The 23436-nt window shown below is 42.2% G+C and overlaps 1 protein-coding gene across 23 annotated transcripts in view; it reads right to left on the bottom strand.

Annotated features, from left to right (window-relative positions):
• The window catches only part of KCNAB2 (potassium voltage-gated channel subfamily A regulatory beta subunit 2), a 961933-nt gene that overhangs the window by 385550 nt on the left and 552947 nt on the right, over window positions 1-23436 (bottom strand). The window contains exon 1 of one of the 23 annotated variants that reach the window (XM_069239990.1): window positions 19395-19599. The exons of the other annotated variants lie outside the window; for them this stretch is intronic. Coding sequence (XP_069096091.1) covers window positions 19395-19480 — 86 coding nt within the window. The 5' untranslated portion in view covers window positions 19481-19599. Of the gene's footprint in view, window positions 1-19394; window positions 19600-23436 lie in introns of those variants that run through there. 23 annotated transcript variants of the gene reach the window in all.

Here is a 23436-nt window from a genome sequence, read left to right as displayed (position 1 = left end):
AGGTCTCTAGTTTTCAGAAATGCACAGGTTTGGTAGGTTTCCCTAGGTGGCGGCTGAGCTACAGGCCAAAATCTACAGGTAGGCACTTCGCTAAAAACAGGTCTGTTTTCTTCCAAAATTTTGGTGGTGTCCACGTTGCGCTTTGGGGCGTTTCCTGTCGCGGGCGCTAGGCCTACCCACGCAAGTGAGGTATCATTTTTATCGGGAGACTTGGGGGAACGCTGGGTGGAAGGAAATTTGTGGCTCCTCCCAGATTCCAGAACTTTCTGCCACAGAAATGTGAGGAACATGTGTTTTTTTAGCCAATTTTTGAGCTTTGCAAAGGATTCTGGGTAACAGAACCTGGTCCGAGCCCCGCCAGTCACCCCTCCTTGGATTCCCCTAGGTCTCTAGTTTTCAGAAATGCACAGGTTTGGTAGGTTTCCCTAGGTGGCGGCTGAGCTACAGGCCAAAATCTACAGGTAGGCACTTTGCTAAAAACAGGTCTGTTTTCTGTGATGTGTCCACGTTGCGCTTTGGGGCGTTTCCTGTCGCGGGCGCTAGGCCTACCCACACAAGTGAGGTATCATTTTTATCGGGAGACGTGGGGGAACGCTGGGTGGAAGGAAATTTGTGGCTCCTCTCAGATTCCAGAACTTTCTGCCACAGAAATGTGAGGAACATGTGTTTTTTTAGCCAATTTTTGAGCTTTGCAAAGGATTCTGGGTAACAGAACCTGGTCCGAGCCCCGCCAGTCACCCCTCCTTGGATTCCCCTAGGTCTCTAGTTTTCAGAAATGCACAGGTTTGGTAGGTTTCCCTAGGTGGCGGCTGAGCTACAGGCCAAAATCTACAGGTAGGCACTTCGCTAAAAACAGGTCTGTTTTCTTCCAAAATTTTGGTGGTGTCCACGTTGCGCTTTGGGGCGTTTCCTGTCGCGGGCGCTAGGCCTACCCACGCAAGTGAGGTATCATTTTTATCGGGAGACGTGGGGGAACGCTGGGTGGAAGGAAATTTGTGGCTCCTCTCAGATTCCAGAACTTTCTGCCACAGAAATGTGAGGAACATGTGTTTTTTTAGCCAATTTTTGAGCTTTGCTAAGGATTCTGGGTAACAGAACCTGGTCCGAGCCCCGCCAGTCACCCCTCCTTGGATTCCCCTAGGTCTCTAGTTTTCAGAAATGTACAGGTTTGGTAGGTTTCCCTAGGTGCCGGCTGAGCTAGAGGCCAAAATCTGCAGGTAGTCACTTCGCAAAAAACACCTCTGTTTTCTTCCAAAATTTTGGTGGTGTCCACGTTGCGCTTTGGGGCGTTTCCTGTCGCGGGCGCTAGGCCTACCCACGCAAGTGAGGTATCATTTTTATCGGGAGACTTGGGGGAACGCTGGGTGGAAGGAAATTTGTGGCTCCTCTCAGATTCCAGAACTTTCTGTCACTCAAATGTGAGGAAAATGCGTTTTTTTAGCCAAAATATGAGGTTTGCAAAGGATTCTGGGTAACAGAACCTGGTCCGAGCCCCGCCAGTCACCCCTCCTTGGATTCCCCTAGGTCTCTAGTTTTCAGAAATGCACAGGTTTGGTAGGTTTCCCTAGGTGGCGGCTGAGCTAGAGGCCAAAATCTACAGGTAGGCACTTTGCTAAAAACAGGTCTGTTTTCTGTGATGTGTCCACGTTGCGCTTTGGGGCGTTTCCTGTCGCGGGCGCTAGGCCTACCCACACAAGTGAGGTATCATTTTTATCGGGAGACGTGGGGGAACGCTGGGTGGAAGGAAATTTGTGGCTCCTCTCAGATTCCAGAACTTTCTGCCACAGAAATGTGAGGAACATGTGTTTTTTTAGCCAATTTTTGAGCTTTGCAAAGGATTCTGGGTAACAGAACCTGGTCCGGGCCACACAAATCACCCCATCTTGGATTCCCCTAGGTCTCTAGTTTTCAGAAATGCACAGGTTTGGTAGGTTTCCCTAGGTGGCGGCTGAGCTAGAGGCCAAAATCTACAGGTAGGCACTTTGCTAAAAACAGGTCTGTTTTCTGTGATGTGTCCACGTTGCGCTTTGGGGCGTTTCCTGTCGCGGGCGCTAGGCCTACCCACACATGTGAGGTATCATTTTTATCGGGAGACGTGGGGGAACGCTGGGTGGAAGGACATTTGTGGCTCCTCTCAGATTCCAGCACTTTCTGCCACAGAAATGTGAGGAACATGTGTTTTTTTAGCCAATTTTTGAGCTTTGCAAAGGATTCTGGGTAACAGAACCTGGTCCGAGCCACACAAATCACCCCATCTTGGATTCCCCTAGGTCTCTAGTTTTCAGAAATGCACAGGTTTGGTAGGTTTCCCTAGGTGGCGGCTGAGCTAGAGGCCAAAATCTACAGGTAGGCACTTTGCTAAAAACAGGTCTGTTTTCTGTGATGTGTCCACATTGCGCTTTGGGGTGTTTCCTGTCGCGGGCGCTAGGCCTACCCACACAAGTGAGGTATCATTTTTATCGGGAGACGTGGGGGAACGCTGGGTGGAAGGAAATTTGTGGCTCCTCTCAGATTCCAGAACTTTCTGCCACAGAAATGTGAGGAACATGTGTTTTTTTAGCCAAATTTTGAGGTTTGCAAAGGATTCTGGGTAACAGAACCTGGTCCGAGCCACACAAATCACCCCATCTTGGATTCCCCTAGGTCTCTAGTTTTCAGAAATGCACAGGTTTGGTAGGTTTCCCTAGTTGGCGGCTGAGCTAGAGGCCAAAATCTACAGGTAGGCACTTTGCTAAAAACAGGTCTGTTTTCTGTGATGTGTCCACGTTGCGCTTTGGTGCGTTTCCTGTCGCGGGCGCTAGGCCTACCCACACAAGTGAGGTATCATTTTTATCGGGAGACTTGGGGGAACATAGAATAGCAAAACAAGTGTTATTGCCCCTTGTCTTTCTCTACATTTTTCCCTTCCAAATGTAAGACAGTGTGTAAAAAAGACGTCTATTTGAGAAATGCCCGGTAATTCACATGCTAGTATGGGCAGCCCGGAATTCAGAGATGTGCAAATAACCACTGCTTCTCAACACCTTATCTTGTGCCCATTTTGGAAATACAAAGGTTTTCTTGTTAGCTATTTTTTACTCTTTATATTTCAGCAAATGAATTGCTGTATACCCGGTATAGAATGAAAACCCACTGCAGGGTGCAGGTCATTTATTGGCTCTGGGTACCTAGAGTTCTTGATGAACCTACAAGCCCTATATATCCCCGCAACCAGAAGAGTCCAGCAGACGTAACGGTATATTGCTTTCGAAAATCTGACATTGCAGGAAAAAGTTACAGAGTAAAACTTAGAGAAAAATTGATGTTTTTTTCACCTCAATTTCAATATTTTTCTTTTTCAGTTGCTATTTTCTGTAGGAAACCCTTGTAGGATCTACACAAATTACCCCTTGCTGAATTCAGAATTTTGTCTACTTTTCAGAAATGTTGCGGTTTATGGGATCCAGCGTTGGTTTCATGCCCATTTCTGTCACTGACTGGAAGGAGGCTGAAAGCACAAAAAATCGTAAAAATGGGGTATGTCCCAGTAAAATGCCAAAATTGGGTTGAAAAATTGGGTTTTCTGATTCAAGTCTGCCTGTTCCTGAAAGCTGGGAAGCTGGTGATTTTATCACCGCAAACCCTTTGTTGATGCCCTTTTCAGGGAAAAAACCACAAGCCTTCTTCTGCAGCCCATTTTTCCAAATTTTTTTAAAAAAATGAAATTTTCACTGTTTTTTGGCTAATTTCTTGGCCTCCTTCTGGGGAACCCACAAAGTCTGGGTACCTCTAGAATCCCTAGGATGTTGGAAAAAAAGGACGCAAATTTGGCATGGGTAGCTTATGTGAACAAAAAGTTATGAGGGCCTAAGCGCGAACTGCTCCAAATAGCCAAAAAAAGGCTCGGCACAGGAGGGGGAAAAGGCCTGGCAGCGAAGGGGTTAATAATATCTCCTAAAAGCAGATCCAGAAGTGATGGCCACACTTTTACAGCCCAGCTTTGTGGAATGCCCACTCAGAGCAAACAAGACTCAATGAACAACTACAGGGAGTGCAGAATTATTAGGCAAGTTGTATTTTTGAGGATTCATTTTATTATTGAACAACAACCATGTTCTCAATGAACCCAAAAAACTCATTAATATCAAAGCTGAATATTTTTGGAAGTAGTTTTTAGTTTGTTTTTAGTTTTAGCTATGTTAGGGGGATATCTGTGTGTGCAGGTGACTATTACTGTGCATAATTATTAGGCAACTTAACAAAAAAAAATATATACCCATTTCAATTATTTATTATTACCAGTGAAACCAATATAACATCTCAACATTCACAAATATACATTTCTGACATTCAAAAACAAAACAAAAACAAATCAGTGACCAATATAGCCACCTTTCTTTGCAAGGACACTCAAAAGCCTGCCATCCATGGATTCTGTCAGTGTTTTGATCTGTTCACCATCAACATTGTGTGCAGCAGCAACCACAGCCTCCCAGACACTGTTCAGAGAGGTGTACTGTTTTCCCTCCTTGTAAATCTCACATTTGATGATGGACCACAGGTTCTCAATGGGGTTCAGATCAGGTGAACAAGGAGGCCATGTCATTAGATTTCCTTCTTTTATACCCTTTCTTGCCAGCCACGCTGTGGAGTACTTGGACGCGTGTGATGGAGCATTGTCCTGCATGAAAATCATGTTTTTCTTGAAGGATGCAGACTTCTTCCTGTACCACTGCTTGAAGAAGGTGTCTTCCAGGAACTGGCAGTAGGACTGGGAGTTGAGCTTGACTCCATCCTCAACCCGAAAAGGCCCCACAAGCTCATCTTTGATGATACCAGCCCAAACCAGTACTCCACCTCCACCTTGCTGGCGTCTGAGTCGGACTGGAGCTCTCTGCCCTTTACCAATCCAGCCACGGGCCCATCCATCTGGCCCATCAAGACTCACTCTCATTTCATCAGTCCATAAAACCTTAGAAAAATCAGTCTTGAGATATTTCTTGGCCCAGTCTTGACGTTTCAGCTTGTGTGTCTTGTTCAGTGGTGGTCGTCTTTCAGCCTTTCTTACCTTGGCCATGTCTCTGAGTATTGCACACCTTGTGCTTTTGGGCACTCCAGTGATGTTGCAGCTCTGAAATATGGCCAAACTGGTGGCAAGTGGCATCGTGGCAGCTGCACGCTTGACTTTTCTCAGTTCATGGGCAGTTATTTTGCGCCTTGGTTTTTCCACACGCTTCTTGCGACCCTGTTGACTATTTTGAATGAAACGCTTGATTGTTCGTTGATCACGCTTCAGAAGCTTTGCAATTTTAAGAGTGCTGCATCCCTCTGCAAGATATCTCACTATTTTTGACTTTTCTGAGCCTGTCAAGTCCTTCTTTTGACCCATTTTTCCAAATGAAAGGAAGTTGCCTAATAATTATGCACACCTAATATAGGGTGTTGATGTCATTAGACCACACCCCTTCTCATTACAGAGATGCACATCACCTAATATGCTTAATTGGTAGTAGGCTTTCGAGCCTATACAGCTTGGAGTAAGACAACATGCATAAAGAGGATGATGTGGTCAAAATACTAATTTGCCTAATAATTCTGCACTCCCTGTAATTATCTTTGAGAAGACTGTAAAAGTTGTACTATTTTAAGGTGTAGTTGCAATCCTTTAATGCTTACAACTTATCTGACTAGGTGCTTGATTTCTCCTTGGTTATAACACTACATAAATAACTCCCGATGATAATGACGACACCAACCAAGCCACAAAGAAGCACCACATGTCAAAACTCACAATATACATGCAGCATGGTCTCGGGTATTACACTTGTAGCGCTGCCAACCAAGCTGCTGTTCCCAAATTCAAAAGCTGCAGATTGCAAGGCAGGAGCTTCTTAGGATGCGCCTCACATTTATGGGATTTCCTACTTGACATCCAAACTGCATACCTTGTACCATTTAGTTCTGATGTCAGAATAAAACCAGGTTACACTCTAAAGCTCATTAGTATCATCCGAGCTCAGTACTCGGTTAGCTTAGCACCAAAAAAGCCCTCATGCAGACAAGGTGCTATAAAATCCCATTAATATAACAAACCAAACATAACCATCAGTCTGCAATACAGCATTCAAGGTCATTTGGATCACTAAAACATGCAGTGAAAACATATCCTGCTGCACACCCACATCCCCCACACATAAGGACCAACAAGCACTGCCTAAATTGGCATATAAATTATGTAAAGTACATGGGCATGAGTCTTGCTCAGAGATTGTGGGTTTCAGTCCTCAGAAGAGTTAAAAAAAAATGCAGGTGTCCGAAGCACAAACAAATTAGTTGGACCAGCCTACAACCATCTAGAGGTCAATTAAATATTGTTACAAATGCAACTGGGTTGCATTACTACGAAGAAATAATCCAATTCGAGATGCTTGCAACAAATGTAATGTCAATTTAAGTATTGCTAAAAACATGTCATAGTTGCACGTGGACTACTAAGCAATACTACAAAAGATCTTCACTATTTTACAAAATATAATACTGCATTATTTTGAGCTTGGGAGTGGGGCGTATCTCACACCCTAGCCTGACGATCATGTCAGATTGTTTCAGCTTCCAACTACATTACCAGTACCCCTTGGGGGAAATATGCCTATGTTAGCATTAAGAAGATCAGCTTTTTTAAACTTATAAAAATTCTGGTCAAATTACTATTTCTGTTTTAACTTTGAATCTTTATGCCACTCATTATGCAACTTATGTAGTTCGAGATCTCACCCAAACTAGTTTGAGTATGTATTGTAAACAATTACACTGTAAATGTAAACAAACTGTAACATGAGCATTCCCTGGTAATGAAAACAACGTCTGAAAGGAATAAGGGGCATATAAATTAATAGCTTCAAGCACCGGAGGTATGCAGTCAACGTCAAACTTCTATATTTCAACAGTATGTCATGGAGAAAAAAATTTCACCTAAGTCAGGCCACGTCTGCTTGCATCTGAATCTCTCCAGGGCAATGAAGGAACTAGAAAAACTGGACTAGGCAGTTTCCCTGATCCAAACCGTAGAGCAGTATGGGTAAGAGGAACACGTTCTAAATTCTGATTTGTTTCTATGTTGTCGGTTTAAGAAAATGCTCCAAAATAATTGACTGCCCTCATTTCTCTGTGTCATGAAGATTGAAAAATTATCATTGGTGCCCGACAGCCATGAGTTGGTAGCAACAGATGTCTTTCAAAGTATTAAAACGTATCAAGAGATTACACAGTCAAATCCTTCAATACTTCTTTCTCCCTAAATCTTGTCGGCTCCAAGCAGCTGGATGAGTCGCACTGCATTAGCTTCTCTTGACTGAAAGGTGGCGTGGGCAAATTTGATGCTGATCCAAGGGCTCTAGGCTGGGGCAGCATCACTAATCGGCGTGATTGCATTTCTCCATGCTTTCAATATTATTCAGCAGATCTGTGTCTTATGCAAGTCCCACTATGTATGCTTGGCACAGAGGGTTTAAGAGAACATTATACTGAGAAGAAATGTTGGCTTTTTCTTGGGTCACCATGATCTTGACCACAAAAATAATAGTAAGTACTCCAGCGTACGCTATAGTTTGTCTAGTGTGGCACTGAGGCAGCAGAGGAAAGGGTCACAGTTGCGATTTAAAGTAACCTGCATTAAGACGCCCTGACTTTCTGAAGGATACAAGTCAGTTCCAGAACATTACTGTTTTTACTGGGTATTTGTTACTAAAGCCAGAATGTGAGCGGTCTCCTACGTGCCCACTGATTACTGGCTTTCCAAATAGCCCTCATTAATTCACCTAAAAATGGCCATTTATGTATTTACTGATAAGTAACCACTACAGACTATAAGGTGTAACAGCAGCAACAATGTGCACAGTTTGTGTGGTGTTTACAAGACTCTATGAGCTGTGAGTGACTTCTCAAACTCGACATTTCTTTCACTGTCAATAGCTAACAAACAACCAAAATGATGGTCTGTTGAAGTAAAAGAGAACAGTACAGCCCATAACACCCTCTGAATTAGAAACAGGCTCATAGTCAAGGTTACAAGTTGGCCAGGACCTCCTTAAGGATCTCAGACCCGGTAATAATTAAAACGGTCAGAGAAACGGGTCCCTATCAGTTCATATATTTATGTCCCTAAGTTAAATGGGAAAGGCACTGATCGATTTCTGAATAATGAAGGTAAAAACGTTATTGTAATTCATGTTAATTCCAGTGTATAGTTCACATTTTACTTTATCTTGCCTTACCTAAGTTTAGCTATTTCCAGGATGTATGTTTCTATATTTTTTCATATGGCATAATATTCTTGCATAGTTCTTACTCTAAAATGAGTAGCCTCCATTTGTTTATGAAGGACCGAGGACTACGACTGAAGGGTCCCGAGTTGAGGATGAAAGCAGTACGAATTTCTCATAGTGCCTGTCACTGGTTCAAAAAGGTATTTGTACTACATAGTCATCCAGTTACTGCCATCTCTGCTGAGCGTACACAACAATGATCAAGTATCCCAGTCACAATTTTAATTTAGTGCAAATCTGTGTGAAAAAGGAACACAGCCGTCAAAATATTGACATGGCGAAAGTAAAAGAAATGTATCACCTACAGGTGAGTGGGTGTGTTTTGTTTTTGGGGTTGGTGAAGTGAAGAGAGTGAACAGACTGCTCTGAAGGAGAAAGAAATGAGGTGCAGCTATGCAGATGGACGAGATAGGGAGAGACAAAGGGCGTACATATTTAACAGACTGAACATAATAGGAGTGACTAAAACACTCTAGAGACCCTACCCCTACCACAGGTCTCAGTGATGCTGAAATCATAGTCTCACTATTTCAGAATTGAACCATTTTCATTAATAAATATTTACAACAAAATCTTTGCTGTTACTCACGTATCTTAAACAGCTAACAACCACTGAGAAAGGCAATAGTCCTGGCTGGTTCTAGGTGTATGTCATGTGTTGTGTTAAGTACCTGGAAGCAGTAAAAGAAGGCTCATGGTGGAAGCAAAATACTGATTGTGTGGCACACTATGGACGTCAGAGCAAGTTAGTGGACACGTTCAAGTCACTCTCTCTACACAGGCCACGCCCCTTTTAGACACCCTCCTCCACTTTTTTCTCTTTTTAATCATGCTTAAAGCCCTACTCTTAGTAACTATCTCAGGATTTCCTGAATTTCATTTCAGAAGCACCAAACTAGCTACTGGAAGTATTTGAATGTATTGTATTTTTATGGAGCTTTCATGAACCTGACGATGCATGTCTAAATGCACTATCCAAAAAATAGCACGTGCTACAACGAGGGGAGATTCTTAGGGTGAACACTCGTCCATAATTTTCACTGACTGCCTGTAATTTTGCTCTACCATCCTCTATCCGTGACGAATGGTTTAACGGACAGCATGTGTCCGTAATTTTAGCCTTTCAGCTAAAGGGCAAACACAATTAGGGCAATTCAGTTTCCTCATCTGGATTGTAAATCAGGGAGTCTCCTGTATTTTGATCACGAGGAAGTGGCAGACAGATAAGAAACCGGCCTTCCTGTCAGGGTACCTCCTTCCTAGAAGAAATGCAAATGTGCCGCGCCTGGCTAATCTGCAAATGTAAAGGAGCTTGGAAACCTGTATTTGCTTTAATCCAAGTAATCAATCACTTGAAGCTTTCTGATGGAAAAGTTATTTTCTTGCAAAGAGATTCTGTAAGGGTGTTCCAAGCTGAGCAGTGGAGTGTGGACAGTTATGAAAAATGTTTGCACTAGGTATAATCTGCATATTATTGAAATCTACATTTTATAAGCACTTTTTTTTTTCTTTAACCTAAATACATATGCGCATTTTATTGCATCCTATATTATACTGCGTGCAATGCATGTTTAAAATAAAGACTTACACATACACAGTGCTTTCAGGGACATCATAAACAAACATTGCCAAGGTCAATAGGTCTTGTCTATGCACAAGTTATTCGCTTTGTCAATGTGTTTTAGCCACGTTATATATCAAAATGGTTGGTGTTTAACATGGCTAAAAGTTAGTGGCGTAGAGGAGAGTGGTGTGGAGTGTCACAGAGTGAAATGGTGAAGAGTAGAGTGCTGTGGAGTGCCAGAGTGTCATGTTTAGGAGTGGCATACTGTGGAGTCACAGAGTGGCATACAGTGGGGTGACATACAGGTGAGTTGACAGGTGTAGAGTGCACTGGCATAGAGTGTCGCAAAATACACTGGTGTAGAGTGAAGTGGCATGGAGTATAGCAACATATAATTCAGGGGCACACAATGCAGTATTGTAGAATGCAGAGGAACAGATTAGAGTGGTGCGTAGTAGAGTGGAGTGATGTAGAGTGGAGTGCTGTAGAGGGGCATAGAGTGTAGTGGCGTAGAGTGCAGAGTAGACTAGAGTGGTGTAGAGTAGCACAGAGTGGTGCCGTGCAGAGTATTTTGCTGTAGACTACAGTGGTGGAGAGTTCAGTGCTGCAAAGTAGAGTATCACAGAGAACACTTGTGCAGATTGGAGTTGAGTGGCATTGAGAGCAGTGGCATAGAGCACAGTGGTGCACACTTGAGTGAAGTGGCGTACAGTGCAGTTGCTTAGAGTGCACAGGCAAAGAGTGCACTGGCATACAGTGGAGTTGGGTAGAGTGCAGTGGAGTGGGGTCGGGTAGAGTGGCATGCAATAGAGTGGCAGAGAGTGCAGCAGTTTAGAGTGGTGTGCAGTGGAGTGCAGAGTAGACGAGTGGCATTGAGTGTAGTGGCACAGAGTAGAATAGCATAGAGTGGTGCAGAGTATAGAGATGTAGAGTGCAGTGGCGTAGAGTGAAGCGATGCAGAGTAGAGTGACAGACTGCAGTGGCATACAGTGCAGTGTTGCAGAGTGGTACAGAGTGGAGTTGTGCAAGGTAAGCTGGTGTGGCCTAGACTGGAGTAGTGTGCAGAGGCATAAATTGCAGTGGTGTAGAGTGGCGTAAAGTGCATTGGCATAGAGTGGAGTGGCTCAGAGAGGAGTAGAGTGCAGTGTTCTAGAATGCAGTGCCATGGGGTGGTGTAAAGTGCAGTGGTTCAGTGTGGGAAGGAGTATGCATGGTGTGGTAGCACACGTTTTTGTTTGAAATGACCATTACATTGGCAAGAGCATGCAGTTTTACTAATAATATTATACAGTGCACAGACAATGATGTGTGGAAATTGCATTACCTGTTGTAATGATTTGTTTTAATCATATTAAGGTATTTATTTCCAGCACAGTTCAGAATTAACATAAATGTACTTCCTTTGTGTTCCTAATTCTGATATATTCTGAAATCCTTGCACACTTCATTTAAATGTTGTCATGTGATAGAAAAAAATATATTTTCTACACCGAGTAACTAGTAAGATTATAAATTCTCTCACTTTGAAGTCAGAGAATGAAAAGTAAACACCAAGCTCCCACCGAAGATCTAGCCTGACATTTGCCCTTGTTCTTTGAATGCATAGCAAATGTGTGAAGATAAGCACAAGATTCACAGGACTGTTTACAGAAAGGGAGCACTCGAAAGAATACAGTAAATAAGGTTTGGGCAAGGGAAGGGAAGAACTCAATCTGGACAGCCTAAAACAAATAAAGCCAGCAAACGGGAAGCAACTAAATGTGAGTTACAAACCACAAAGCCAATGGCAAGCAGCAGGCAGAATGCATTCCCAAGGAAGCTATCTCAATGCACTTATGTGGCAGCTGCAGGATACTTTGTGGGAAAAGTATAGTATTTTAGCCCAGTCTGTACCCTGCAGAGGTTTGGCCACATCAGTCTCCCAGGTAGTATGCCTAGAAGCCCTGGAGTGGTCCCCATGTTACAGGAAAGGTCTGTATACCCATCTTATCAGTTTGCTGCCAGTCCCTATGGTGTAGAGCTTCTAGCACATCTCATATGGGGTTAATGCTAGGTGGTGGACATAAAATAGGTCATTTAATGATTGTATAAGGTGTTTGTAAGTAAGTAGTTGAACCGGGTAAAGATGGTAGCCTGCCACAAGGGTTTGGAAATCTAGCAGCTTACCGTCCACAAACAAATCCCCCAATTTTAAGACACCTGCAGAATGCCACTGACTGAGGTGCCCTGAGCGCAGCCGTCCTGTGCAAGTGGGAAGGCCTAGCAAAGGTAGTGCAGGAGCATAGGGTTTCTTTGTGTCAGTGAGTTTACAGGTCCTAGCAAGGCAAGAGAAACCTGTGCAGGATAACCCTGGATGGTGTTCTGTAGAATGGTCAGTAGGAAACAATGAGTTGTGCAGTAAGTCCTCCTTAAAGTCTTTACAGATAAACCCCACATCATGCAAGGGGTGGCCAGACAACGAGCGAGCCACCCATTGAGACTGTGCAGCTAAATAATAGCATTCTAAGTCCAGAAGGCCTAATCCACCCGCAGTCACGGGTAGCTTTACAGTGGAAAGAGCTACCCGATGACACCTCAGCGACCAAATCTGATGTCTGGCATGTCTGAAGAAGGAATGAGGGATGAGCAGGGGAAGGTTTCCAAATAATTTAATAATCGGGTAGCACATAATCTTCACTAGTGCCATGTGGCCCATTATTGAAAGTGGAAGAGAAGACCAAAAAGCAAACTGGGCTTGGAAGTAGTGTGTCACTCTGCCCAGATTTCCACTGTGTGGATCAGTGGGAAAATGGTAGATATTAATCCCTAGGCACTGAAAGGTAACTGGTTCCCAGTTTAATCTGTGGTCTAATTGTATAAAGGGAATTTTTTTTACCATATGTTAAACAATCACTAATTACATTTTAAAAACTTTCCAATGTTCTTACATTTTGTTTATGCAATTTACATCCCAAATATTGTGAAGATTTTAAGTGTAATTTGTCACATAGGGATATGCCTGATCACTGGTTTGGCTTTTGCTCAATTGCAAAACGATTTTAAGACATGGACAGAGTGGGCAATTGCCTTGCACACCCTTGCAAGGGTTCTGGCCTCTGTTCATCCTTCAAAAGCACGAATAGTGAACCATTGCACCAGAAGAGTTCACCAGGGTGGGTGGGTGTTGCTTGTTAAACTACTTGACAGTGCCTCTCCCATCTTTCTCCTGTCTTCTGAGACAACTCCCCAGGTACGCAATACCTTCCAATACTGCTGGTGGACCCATCTTGACTGATTTTAGGAATTGTCCCACCGAGTTATTCTCTTCCTTATTTATTCAATTCTTTGCAGCAACCCTTTGAAAAAGATGCTTTGGATCTCCCACCTGATCTCGATTTCTACCCTCTTCTTTTACCATCTTTGATTGGTAGTCCAGGCTCCCCGCTCTGAGATAAATGTTGAGTCCCGGATTTACACTCTAGTGCTGTGAGACTATAGACAAGTTGTGGGAACCTCAAATCCTGACATTAAGTGTGAGACTGTCCCCCACACCATCTGCTTTGCCTCATTATTATTTTTTTAAGGTTGATAGCCCATTGAAAGTTGAGGTGAGCCAGATGTTTTTGGTCAACTTGTTAACTAGCATAAGAATACTTACCTTAATGATTCACAAACTGTTTGCCATGGGTTTAAAAATGTTTAAAAACATAACCAAAGTGTAGCTGTTGCTTTCTCTGTAAGAAAGACTGGGTAGATCTGGGTAAGGGTGATGACCTTGACACAGTGCTGAAGGGTACTAATTTACTCCTGAACAGGGACGTAATGTGACACCTGAATGTAGCATACCAGGAGGCCATCACAAAAAAAACACAGTGAATTAAAAGGATGTGATATTCCTTTTCCTGAACACAGAATGCTTGGTACATAGGATGTACGTCTGAACAAGGAATGTTCAGACAAAGGAATGTAGGTTTTGACTAAAGGCAGTTGGATGGCAGAGCTGATTAAGGCGGTAGGAAAGAGTCTGGTGCTTCCTTGAAAAATTCTCACCTCATCTTCAAATCTGAACATTGTGTCAAGCCTTCTATCACCACAACTTCGTTGGAAAGGAATATCCATGTCTAAATATATCTTCTGAATATCACATTACCTTTTCCCTTCCAACCAATCCAACAAAGTTGTGGTGATAGAAGGCCTGACCCCTTTTATACAAACTAAATCGCCTACACCTACTTTTATCTTTTTTACCTGGTGGCAGTCGTCAAACAATGTATTTTGTTTGCTCTTGGCATTAGCGACATTTTTCTTGACCTTAGTATCCTGTTCATCTAGAAGAACACAAACCTTTACCTATCTGCTCATCCCATTGGTGGCTGCTTTCATCCCCGTCAATAACACAAAAGGGGAAACATGAGTTGTAAAATGAGTACTTGTGCAATAAAATCAGAACAGCATTTATGACCACATATTTGTTAGCGATCGCCCATTGAATATATTGGGACAACACCTTGTTCATTAGCTCGGAGACAATAAAGTGATGTCTTAAGGTGCTTAATATCACCCGTCGTGAAAAAAGCATTCACCTCTCTATTAATAATTTGTATACCAGTGTCTGAAATCATAATTTTGGGGAAGCAGTCTCTAAGAAATATTTCCTTTCGGAATTCTATGACAGTTTTAGCATTTGATTATGTCACAAACTTGACTTATGACCACTTAGAATGAAGGTCAATTACAACCCATGCATAATGGTATTGGATTGGTAAGCAATTAAACAGGCCAACTAAATCTATGCCAATTTTTTCCCATGCTCTGGAATGGCATTCTATTAGTTGTAAAGGTGGCTCTCCCAAAACACGATTCTTCTCAGTATGCGCACGCAAACAACATTGTCCCACAACACAATCAACAACTCTGTCCACGGATGTCCACAAGAAAATCTGTCTGATTCTGTGTTTCATGAATGTTTTTTTACCAAATGCCCTTCATGGGCTATCAGTATCAACTTTCGTCTGACTCCTTCCGGTGGTATTAAATTGTCACCTCTCATTAGAAGATTGTCCTCGACAGAGTTCATCACAAATCTTCCAATAAGGCTGACATGGAGTTTGTAAAGATTTTTGAAGAGGCCTTCTCCTGCTTACATATGTTACAATATGCTTTGTCACTTTGTCTAGGTCCATTTTTATTCTCCACCGTCCTCAGAAACAGCATACAACTTTTCCAAATCCACTGCAGCAATTAAACCATTTTCACCCACCCATTTGTCCCCTTCATTCACATCATCCTCAGTTGGAGCAAATCTAGACAAGAAATCAGCTCGAACATTTTGAACACCTTGAATATGTGATATCGCAAACTGATACTGCAAAAGCTTTGTGGTCAATCTTGAAACTCTGTGAGTTTGCTCTTTGATTTTCTCCCCCGACAGGATGTCAACAAGGGATTTATGATCAGTACAAACCAAAACCTTTGCTCCCCAAATGTATGGTTTAAACTTCTGTATCGCCCACCAACATGCAAGGAGTTCCATTTCAATAGTTGAATAATGAGTTTCTGCTTCCCTCAGAACTCTTGAACCATAAGACACAGTATTCTCTTCTTTACCATCAATTTGATTTAGTACTGCCCCCAGACCTTGATTGTACGCATCAACTGCAACACAACATTTGAGCTCAGGATTGAATGGTTTTAAATCCTGGAACTTGCCAATTGTTTTTATCCATTCAAAAGATTCCTAGCATATATCACTCCACTTGAAAGATACACTTTTTGAGAGATTAGTCAAGAGTTGTGTATGTGAAGCATAATCCGGAATAAAACAAGAATAAAACTCGCACGTGCCCATAAAAGACTTCAGAACAGTCTTATCATCCGTAGGTCGTGCATCCACGACGGGACTGACTAAACCAGGTCTTGTTTCAATAACCTCCTCATATATAATGTACCCAAGATACATACACCTTGGTTTTTCTATCTCACATTTTTCTCTTTTCAGCACATCATCCTTCTCTTAAAGTATAGACAACACTTGATTAAATTAAGGATGGACTCTTGGTCTTCCCTAGTAGTTGGAGAAATCAACACATCGTCCTGAAAAGCAATCACCACTTAGACATCTTTGAGCAACTGGTACATGATTCTCTGAAATACCTATGCTGCGGAGGCTAATCCAAACTGCATTCTACAGTACTTGAAAGTGCCAATAGGTGACACAAAAGCTAAAAAAATTCTAGATTCTTGGTGTTACACAATCCGATGACAGGAGGATGCTAAGTCAAGCTTGGAAAACCATTTTGCACCTGCCAACAAGGCCAGAAGATCGGTAAAATTAGGGAGCGGATGCGAGTCAACCCAAATGGACTTGTTGAAACTTCGCAAGTTCACACAAATTCTTAATTTGCCACTTTTTTTTAGCCACAAAAAGTGGCAATAACCACAGTGTTGACTCAACAGGTTTGATAATTCTGCAATCACACAATTTTAAGGTCTACTTGTCTAGGTCTTTTCTTATACAAAAAGGAACATTCTGTAATTTGTGTTTCATAGGCAATGACCCTTCCTTAATTTTGATCTGGTGTTTGAACCCTTTTATGGTGCCTAATTTATCAGAAAACACTTCAGGGAACTTGGATATGATGTATGATGTACAGGTTTCCCCAACATTGGACACCTATTACTTGGCACCAGGTCTCAACACCATTTTGAACAACCCTTGGTGGAACCACCCAAAACACAACATCCCTTGATTGCCACATAGACCTTACCTACAATTTTTCTTCAAAATATCCAGACAAGTCAATACATCTACCTTCATAAGACAGCGGTGCACGGTCTGGAGGTTTTAGACTTCTACCAGGCCACAAGTCACTGAACATTTCCTGGGTTAACATTGCTATTCTGGCTCCTAAATCAACTAATAACTTAACCCTGTCACCACCCATTACGTCAACATACGGATCATCCCCCACTACCATCACCATCTCTTGTATATCTTCCAATAATTTATCTAACTGGTCATTACACTCATTGTCACCTAGATTAGCTACATTGTTCATACTAGAATACATATTGTTTTGACTCTGGCAAATCTTTGCAAAATGACCTACTCTGCTACATGACATTTTTAGCAGGACATTGCTTACCAGAATTGAAATGTGGAATATTTCCAAACCTAAAACATATATTTGTCTGTGTAAAGAAACCCTTACCAATTTTGTTTTTTTAATTGTCCGTATTTGTTGTAAACTCTTTAGTTGGCACTTTACTTGTCATGTGAATATTTCCCACCAGTTCATGTTTTTTTTATCCAGTTCTTTCACAGATAACTGAGATGTGTTTCTATGCTTTTCACAATATCTCATCCAGAGCTGGATTACTGAGGGAAAGAAGTTTGTGTTGGATAGCGCTATTCATACAATGACAAATAACCTGATCCCTAACAAGTTGATCAGTAAAATTTTCGAAATTACAGTCTGCAACCAACCTTATAAGTGATGAAATGCAAGTATCTACACTTTTGCCGGTGACTTGTTTTTGCATCAAAAATTTATGATGCAGCAGGACCATGCTCGGTTAAACATCAAATCTTTTTTCTAATTTTTTTAACAGCTTCATGAATTCATCTCCTTTCTCTTCGTTTGTGACCTCAATGTCTGGGAGATGTTTAAAATCAAGAAAGTGAAGTAATAATATTTTTTTTTCTTTCCGCTAGGAACCTTGCCACACCTATTGCACCTAAATAAGTCTGGAAAGCATCAAATCCCTTTCTACAAGACACAGGTGATTCACATGGGCTATCAAGGAAAGGTGGAATTTTTGATTATGGTGTGCCTGTCAGCAAAATACTTTGCACGCTGTGTGCTGTAATGACTCGCCTTTTTCTGTTGCACCTGTCAATGAAATACAGTGTAGGCTGATATATATTGTGAAAATAAAAAGATAGGGTGTGCCAAACACCAAAGAATAAAGTATCAGCACTCAAGACAGTAAGTTTAACTCATTATGAGTTTGACAGAGGGGAGAGCCCGTCCACCAAACTCCCGACAGGGTGGCAGCCACCTTCATGGCAATCATCCTGCCAGACCTATTAGGAGTTTCCTGCTAGGTCAGCGGCCGGAAACCTCAGTTTCTGCCAACCAGCCTAGTGGGAAACAGGCTACGGCATTGTCTCAGGCTCTTACTCGAGCTGGCGGCAATGCTGTAGCCCACAGGGTGCACCAGCACCCTCGCAATGTTCACTATCTGCACAGCAGGCAGTGAACACTGCGATGGTGCTGGGCAGGGGGACCCCTGCACTGCCCATACCAAGTTGTCCACCAGCCTTTTCATAGTGGTAAAACCGCCAGGAAAAAGCTGGCGGAGAGCAAGGTTGTAATCTGCAGGGCAACGCTGCCCTGGCAGATTACGATCTCCGCTACTGCCACGCCATCAGCATCATGGATCCTAGTGTTGCTGGTGGAACCCTGGCAGTCTTTATGTGGAGGCCAGACCTCCTCCACAGCAGCGGCAGTCCTGACCGCCATTGCAAGGCTGGCGGTCCGAAGCCATCCAGCCTCGTAATGAAGCCCAGTAAATGTTGCTATCTTGTCTGAATGTACCTGAATGAATATCACTCTACCGCATTGTAGAACATTGTAAATAAATGCACTGATGGCGTATCCAGGTATGGCCTCTCTTGGATGTATCTGTAAAACTGACCTTTGTTCTTGAATTGTTGTCATGAATTTTGACCCTTTGTCCTGAATTTCTGTCCTGAATTTAGACCCTTTGTCCTGAATTTCTGTCCGGAATTTCGACCCTTTGTCCGGAATTTGTTACTGTCCTGTCCAGAACTTGCCTCCATGCCTGGTGGTCATCCCAGCTTGTTTGTAGGAGAGTGACGCTGCGCTTGCATCTGCCATGCCCGTGAGGGTGACGTTTCTGAGAAAAACTGAACATGGCAACTATATGTTTGTTCTGGGTAATGAAGCACATAGCTAGAACTGCTAGTGCTGCTACATGGAATATGCCAAATGCACACAAGCTTTACTCACAACATTCAGTCTTGAAGTTCCAGTCCCACTATTTATCTTAAAAGACACACATCGCTTCAGGAGTTCAAAAACATGCCTTTCTTTTTAAAAAAGAAATATCATTAAAGATGCAAACAACTTTCTTCAAACAGAAGGTTAAAAAAAAGGCTCTGAAAGGCAAAGGTAGGACTTTGTTATTTGTGGTATTCAATACGACGTGCAAACATGACGCAATCTGGAAAAATACCTGATTAATGAGATTCTTGCATTAACAACAAACTTCTCGCTGGTCAAAATACAGGGTATACGTTAAACTTTTCTTTTTCCTGTGTCACAGGCAAACATACCTATTAACGCCTCCATTGATCAGCATTTTCGATTTTAATCCCCAAACATTTTCTATGTTATTCCCGCACATATAAAACCAAAGTAAACTATAATAAAGTAGAAAAAATAAAATAAAAAGGAAAGTATTTACATCTAATTGGCAGACTAAGAAATGTTTGTCATGTACGGGGTCTCCATGGTACTTACAGAACTGAAGAAAGAAGCCTCTTGAAGAAGCTGCCTGACTCACTGTGACAGCCCACGCAGAGCACATTTCCACCATCAGTAAACATGCACCTACCATTCTGTAATTCTACAGTTCAGTTAATCTGCTTTTAGCTGGACGCTGTAATCTCTAGAAAACTGGAGGAGGATGATCTGTGAATTCATTTTGACTGTAATGCTGCTTCTTGGCTTTGTGATGCTGCTACACACTATACTCTTCAGCATGGGCTACTGATTGCCCCTCCCTCATTCCCCGCCCCCAGCCTTCTACAGCAGGCTCACCATTGTCGAGATGCGCCAGCCGGCCTCGAGGGTTGACTCCCTGCATCGCCAGACTGGTGCCGCAAGGCGCAGCACTTCACAATTACAGAACGCAATACAAAAACTCTAAAAATTAGATTAATTATTAATTTATCACTAGAAAAAGCAGTACTATCCCAAGTAGAAGCAAATATAAACAATAAGAATTTGGGATTGGAGCATTAGAATGAGAGAAGTTATTTAAATCAACAATCGACCAACAAATGTCAGAAAAACAACAAAGGCCACATAAGGAATTTCGCGGTAACAAAGCAACTGGTAAATACCCTTGCTACAGGATACAATATTACCACTTCCTGCTCGGAGTTTCGCACCTCGGAGTGGGGTATTGCTGTGTCTTAGTTTTTTGTCTTCTTTTTTGAAGAAGTGTTGTGAGATTGCATTATGACCTGAGTGGGTATGCTTCTATCATGCTATGGAGTGCAAACGTTGGGCGGGCTTAGCTGCACGCCTGAGAGGACTCTACTGGCCACAACAGAGTGCCTCAGGGAAGGGCTGAGCCAAAGACATATGGACCTCACTGTAGGTTATTATCTGAAGCCATGATTTATTTTATTAATTCATGCTGTTCCTGTAACTGAATTAGAAGGATAAAGTAACAAATACATTAGCAACACAACGCAATCATTCATCTTAACGGGTACTACGAAGCAATACTGTAATACTCCGAGTATTGTTAGGTTTTCCTGCACAAATTCCACCAGGTGTTTTTTGGCGAAATTTAAAGAGGTGGGGGGAGTGCAAACGTTGAACAGTGCTTGTAATCGAGATTCAACTGTACACTCCAGTTTGTGGCTGAAATGGTACCTAACACACTCTAGGAATGAAGAGCTACGAGTCTTTGTGGAAGTCTTAATGGTGAAAAATCTAAGGGCAGAAACAGCAGAAAAGGGGAGTCTTACGATTTAGCAAAATAGGATGGCTCAGATGTACAGTTACATAAATCAGCAAAGTGGAAGCTCTTATGTAATCGAGGAGGAGCTAACAGTTGTAGGTCTTTGACGGTAAAGCCTCAACTAGCTCTGCCATTAGAAGTCTACGACCACAGACCCATCTGACAAATGGCCTCCGTTTCAATGTATCAAAAGTTCTAATTAAGAATGACCTAATAAAACATATTTTTCCTGTCCTGCACTGCCGTGAGACTCATTGAAGACATGGGAAGGATAATGGATCAACTGCCCCCATGTGAAGGAAGCAAATTCCCTGCATGTCAAGGCCACATTTTTTGTATTTCAGAGACAAACACCCACTTTGGGATATTGTTTCACAAATACAAAAAAAGGACGTCAGGCCACAATGTCAAGAGAGCCACAAGGCATTAGCGTTTTCATGAAAGTGTTCCCACCATATTGGCAGAGGAACTTTCACTAAAAAGATTCATGCCAAACTGTCACAGATCACTACACTGGACAGGCAGTCTTCTACAAAGCAGATGGAAACAAAAGCCTCCACTTCACCAGTCGTCTGCCAACAACCTGCAAAGTATATCTTTAATCATTTTCAAATAATCATTTCATTTTAAATTAATCCACTGGATTAGGGAATCTAATGAAAGTGCATCAAACCCAGAAAACCTTTGCCGGAGCTCCCAGTCCCATTTGTTCATGGCAATGAACTGATTGGAAATTAGTGTCAACTGTCCCTAGAAAGAGGCATCGTCTTTGGCCAGGCTTGGCTCTGACACCAGGTCAAAATCTATACTGTGATTTGGTTGCGATTTAGATTACGGAGTGGAGTTTAGTAACCCTGAAGCATGATCAAGATTTAATCCACCACAGAACCAAGAGCGAAGATTTATTTTGAGTTCTTTTAATTGTTGAACACTTCTAAGGAGTAAACTATCCCAAGCCACTTCCTTGCATTTCTAGTGCATAGTTCTCCGCAAGTCACATGACAAGATATTTGCCTCCACTTGCCCCATGTTGTGATAACAGAAGAAACTTTGCAAACTCCAATTCTGAACATTATTATTTTGGTGGCATTAAGAATCAGTGAATACTACTAGAAAGACTCGTGGTCATCACTTGGCTGCAGCTTGGCATTACTGGTTTCCTTGATTCACGGAGCTGCTGAAAAGGTACCCTACATTTGGCCCACAATCCAGGCCAACCATGGATTCTCAGTCTTGCATTACCGGAGATACACCTACTAAAGACAGCTACATCCACTGCTTCGTAAGAGGTGTTCCTTTTTTTGGGGCGGGGTGAAGGGGTCAATCGAACAAACTAAGCTTGAATCTGAACATGTAAATAACATGTACTGCAAACTGCCTCCAGGTGTCTAATGCAACACAGCCAATGTTTCAGTCTCGATTTCAAGATTCACACTTGTTTGAAAGTATCACAAAATGGGAAACTGCTTTGTTCATGCTGTATAAAATGGTCCTGTGTTAGTTGTTGCACAAATGTAGGTCTGTTTACATATGCAGCTGGCCGCTTCTCCTTTAGCTACTAATCGTTTTTGGACCGCGACTGTTCTGTGGCAAGAAATCGTGCAGTTTAGAAATGGGCTGGGAAAGGGAAGACGAGTAGGAGTGCAAGAAGCATCATTGCCTACCCTGTTCACGTCCCCTCTCCTCGCTCAATGAAATCAAGGATATAAGAGTTAGTAATTCTAAGTGGGAAGCCACAGGCAAAACCTAGAGACATGAGAGATTAAGTATTCATGTGTATATAATGTTAACTATGTTCCTACAATTTCGTAATTTCAGTTAAACAGGTGTGAATCTGACATTGTGGCACATGCATTCAGAGTCGGCATTCCACCAATCAGCCGTAAATTCCACGCTTTAGCTCAAGACAGGGACCCTAAATGGAAGTCAGAAGCTGCGCGAGGGGCACAGGGTAAATGATTCACTTTTTAAACAGTAGATGGCTAACAGTTCACTCTAATGGTTAATTAAATGAAATGTGCTTTCCAAACCACAACGAAGATTTTTAGATGCTAGTAAAAGGTGAGTAATTTTTAAAAGTATGAACAGCTTTCCCTATTTTAAAGGTATTTATTTACACTGTACACCAGTGATGTTCCTGTTTGTACAGCAAAGCAAAGAAATAATTAACTTTCATTCACTAGATTGATTTTTTCACTACTTTGGTTGTTTATGCAAAAAGAATCAAACCTAGGCATGTTACTCTTTCATGCACTAGCTTGCATTTAAACTATCTTATGTTCTACTGCACCATCTATGTAGTGGTTACTACCCCAAATGTGGGAAGCCAAAGAGCTCAACAAGTTAGTAGCATGTGACAGTGTGGGGTGTGTAGCCAGTAGCTTTGTTTTAGTACTGCACCTATGTGGGAGGTGCGTCCATGTTGAGCGTGATGACCACCTAGGTGTAGTTAACACGCTATGGAATGCAGCGTCTAGCAGTGCGGTTAGCAAAAGAAGTGTGAGGGATAGAAATAATAACGTCATTTGCTAGCTGCTGGAATGTAACTATGATTTTTACATGTGACTTTGAAAACATTACAAGGCTATATAATATTCCCAATATTTTATGCCCATTGTTATAGAGTAGGTATATGGTATTCGGATAAATGGTGTGAACCATTTATTCTTCTAACAATTTGTTTTAATACTCTTACTCGGGTTCTTCAAGTTTTCGTAATTAATTTACAATATCCTATTGGGCTCTTTGTTGTTGCTGTAAAGGTGAGAGTGAATGAAGCAAGCCAGCCAGGACTGGAATCTAGTGCTT

Source organism: Pleurodeles waltl, chromosome 6 (assembly GCF_031143425.1).
Source record: "Pleurodeles waltl isolate 20211129_DDA chromosome 6, aPleWal1.hap1.20221129, whole genome shotgun sequence".
Taxonomy (NCBI): Eukaryota; Metazoa; Chordata; class Amphibia; order Caudata; family Salamandridae; genus Pleurodeles; species Pleurodeles waltl.
Note: the sequence above shows the minus strand (reverse complement) of the source record. Positions and strands in the feature narration are given on the sequence as shown.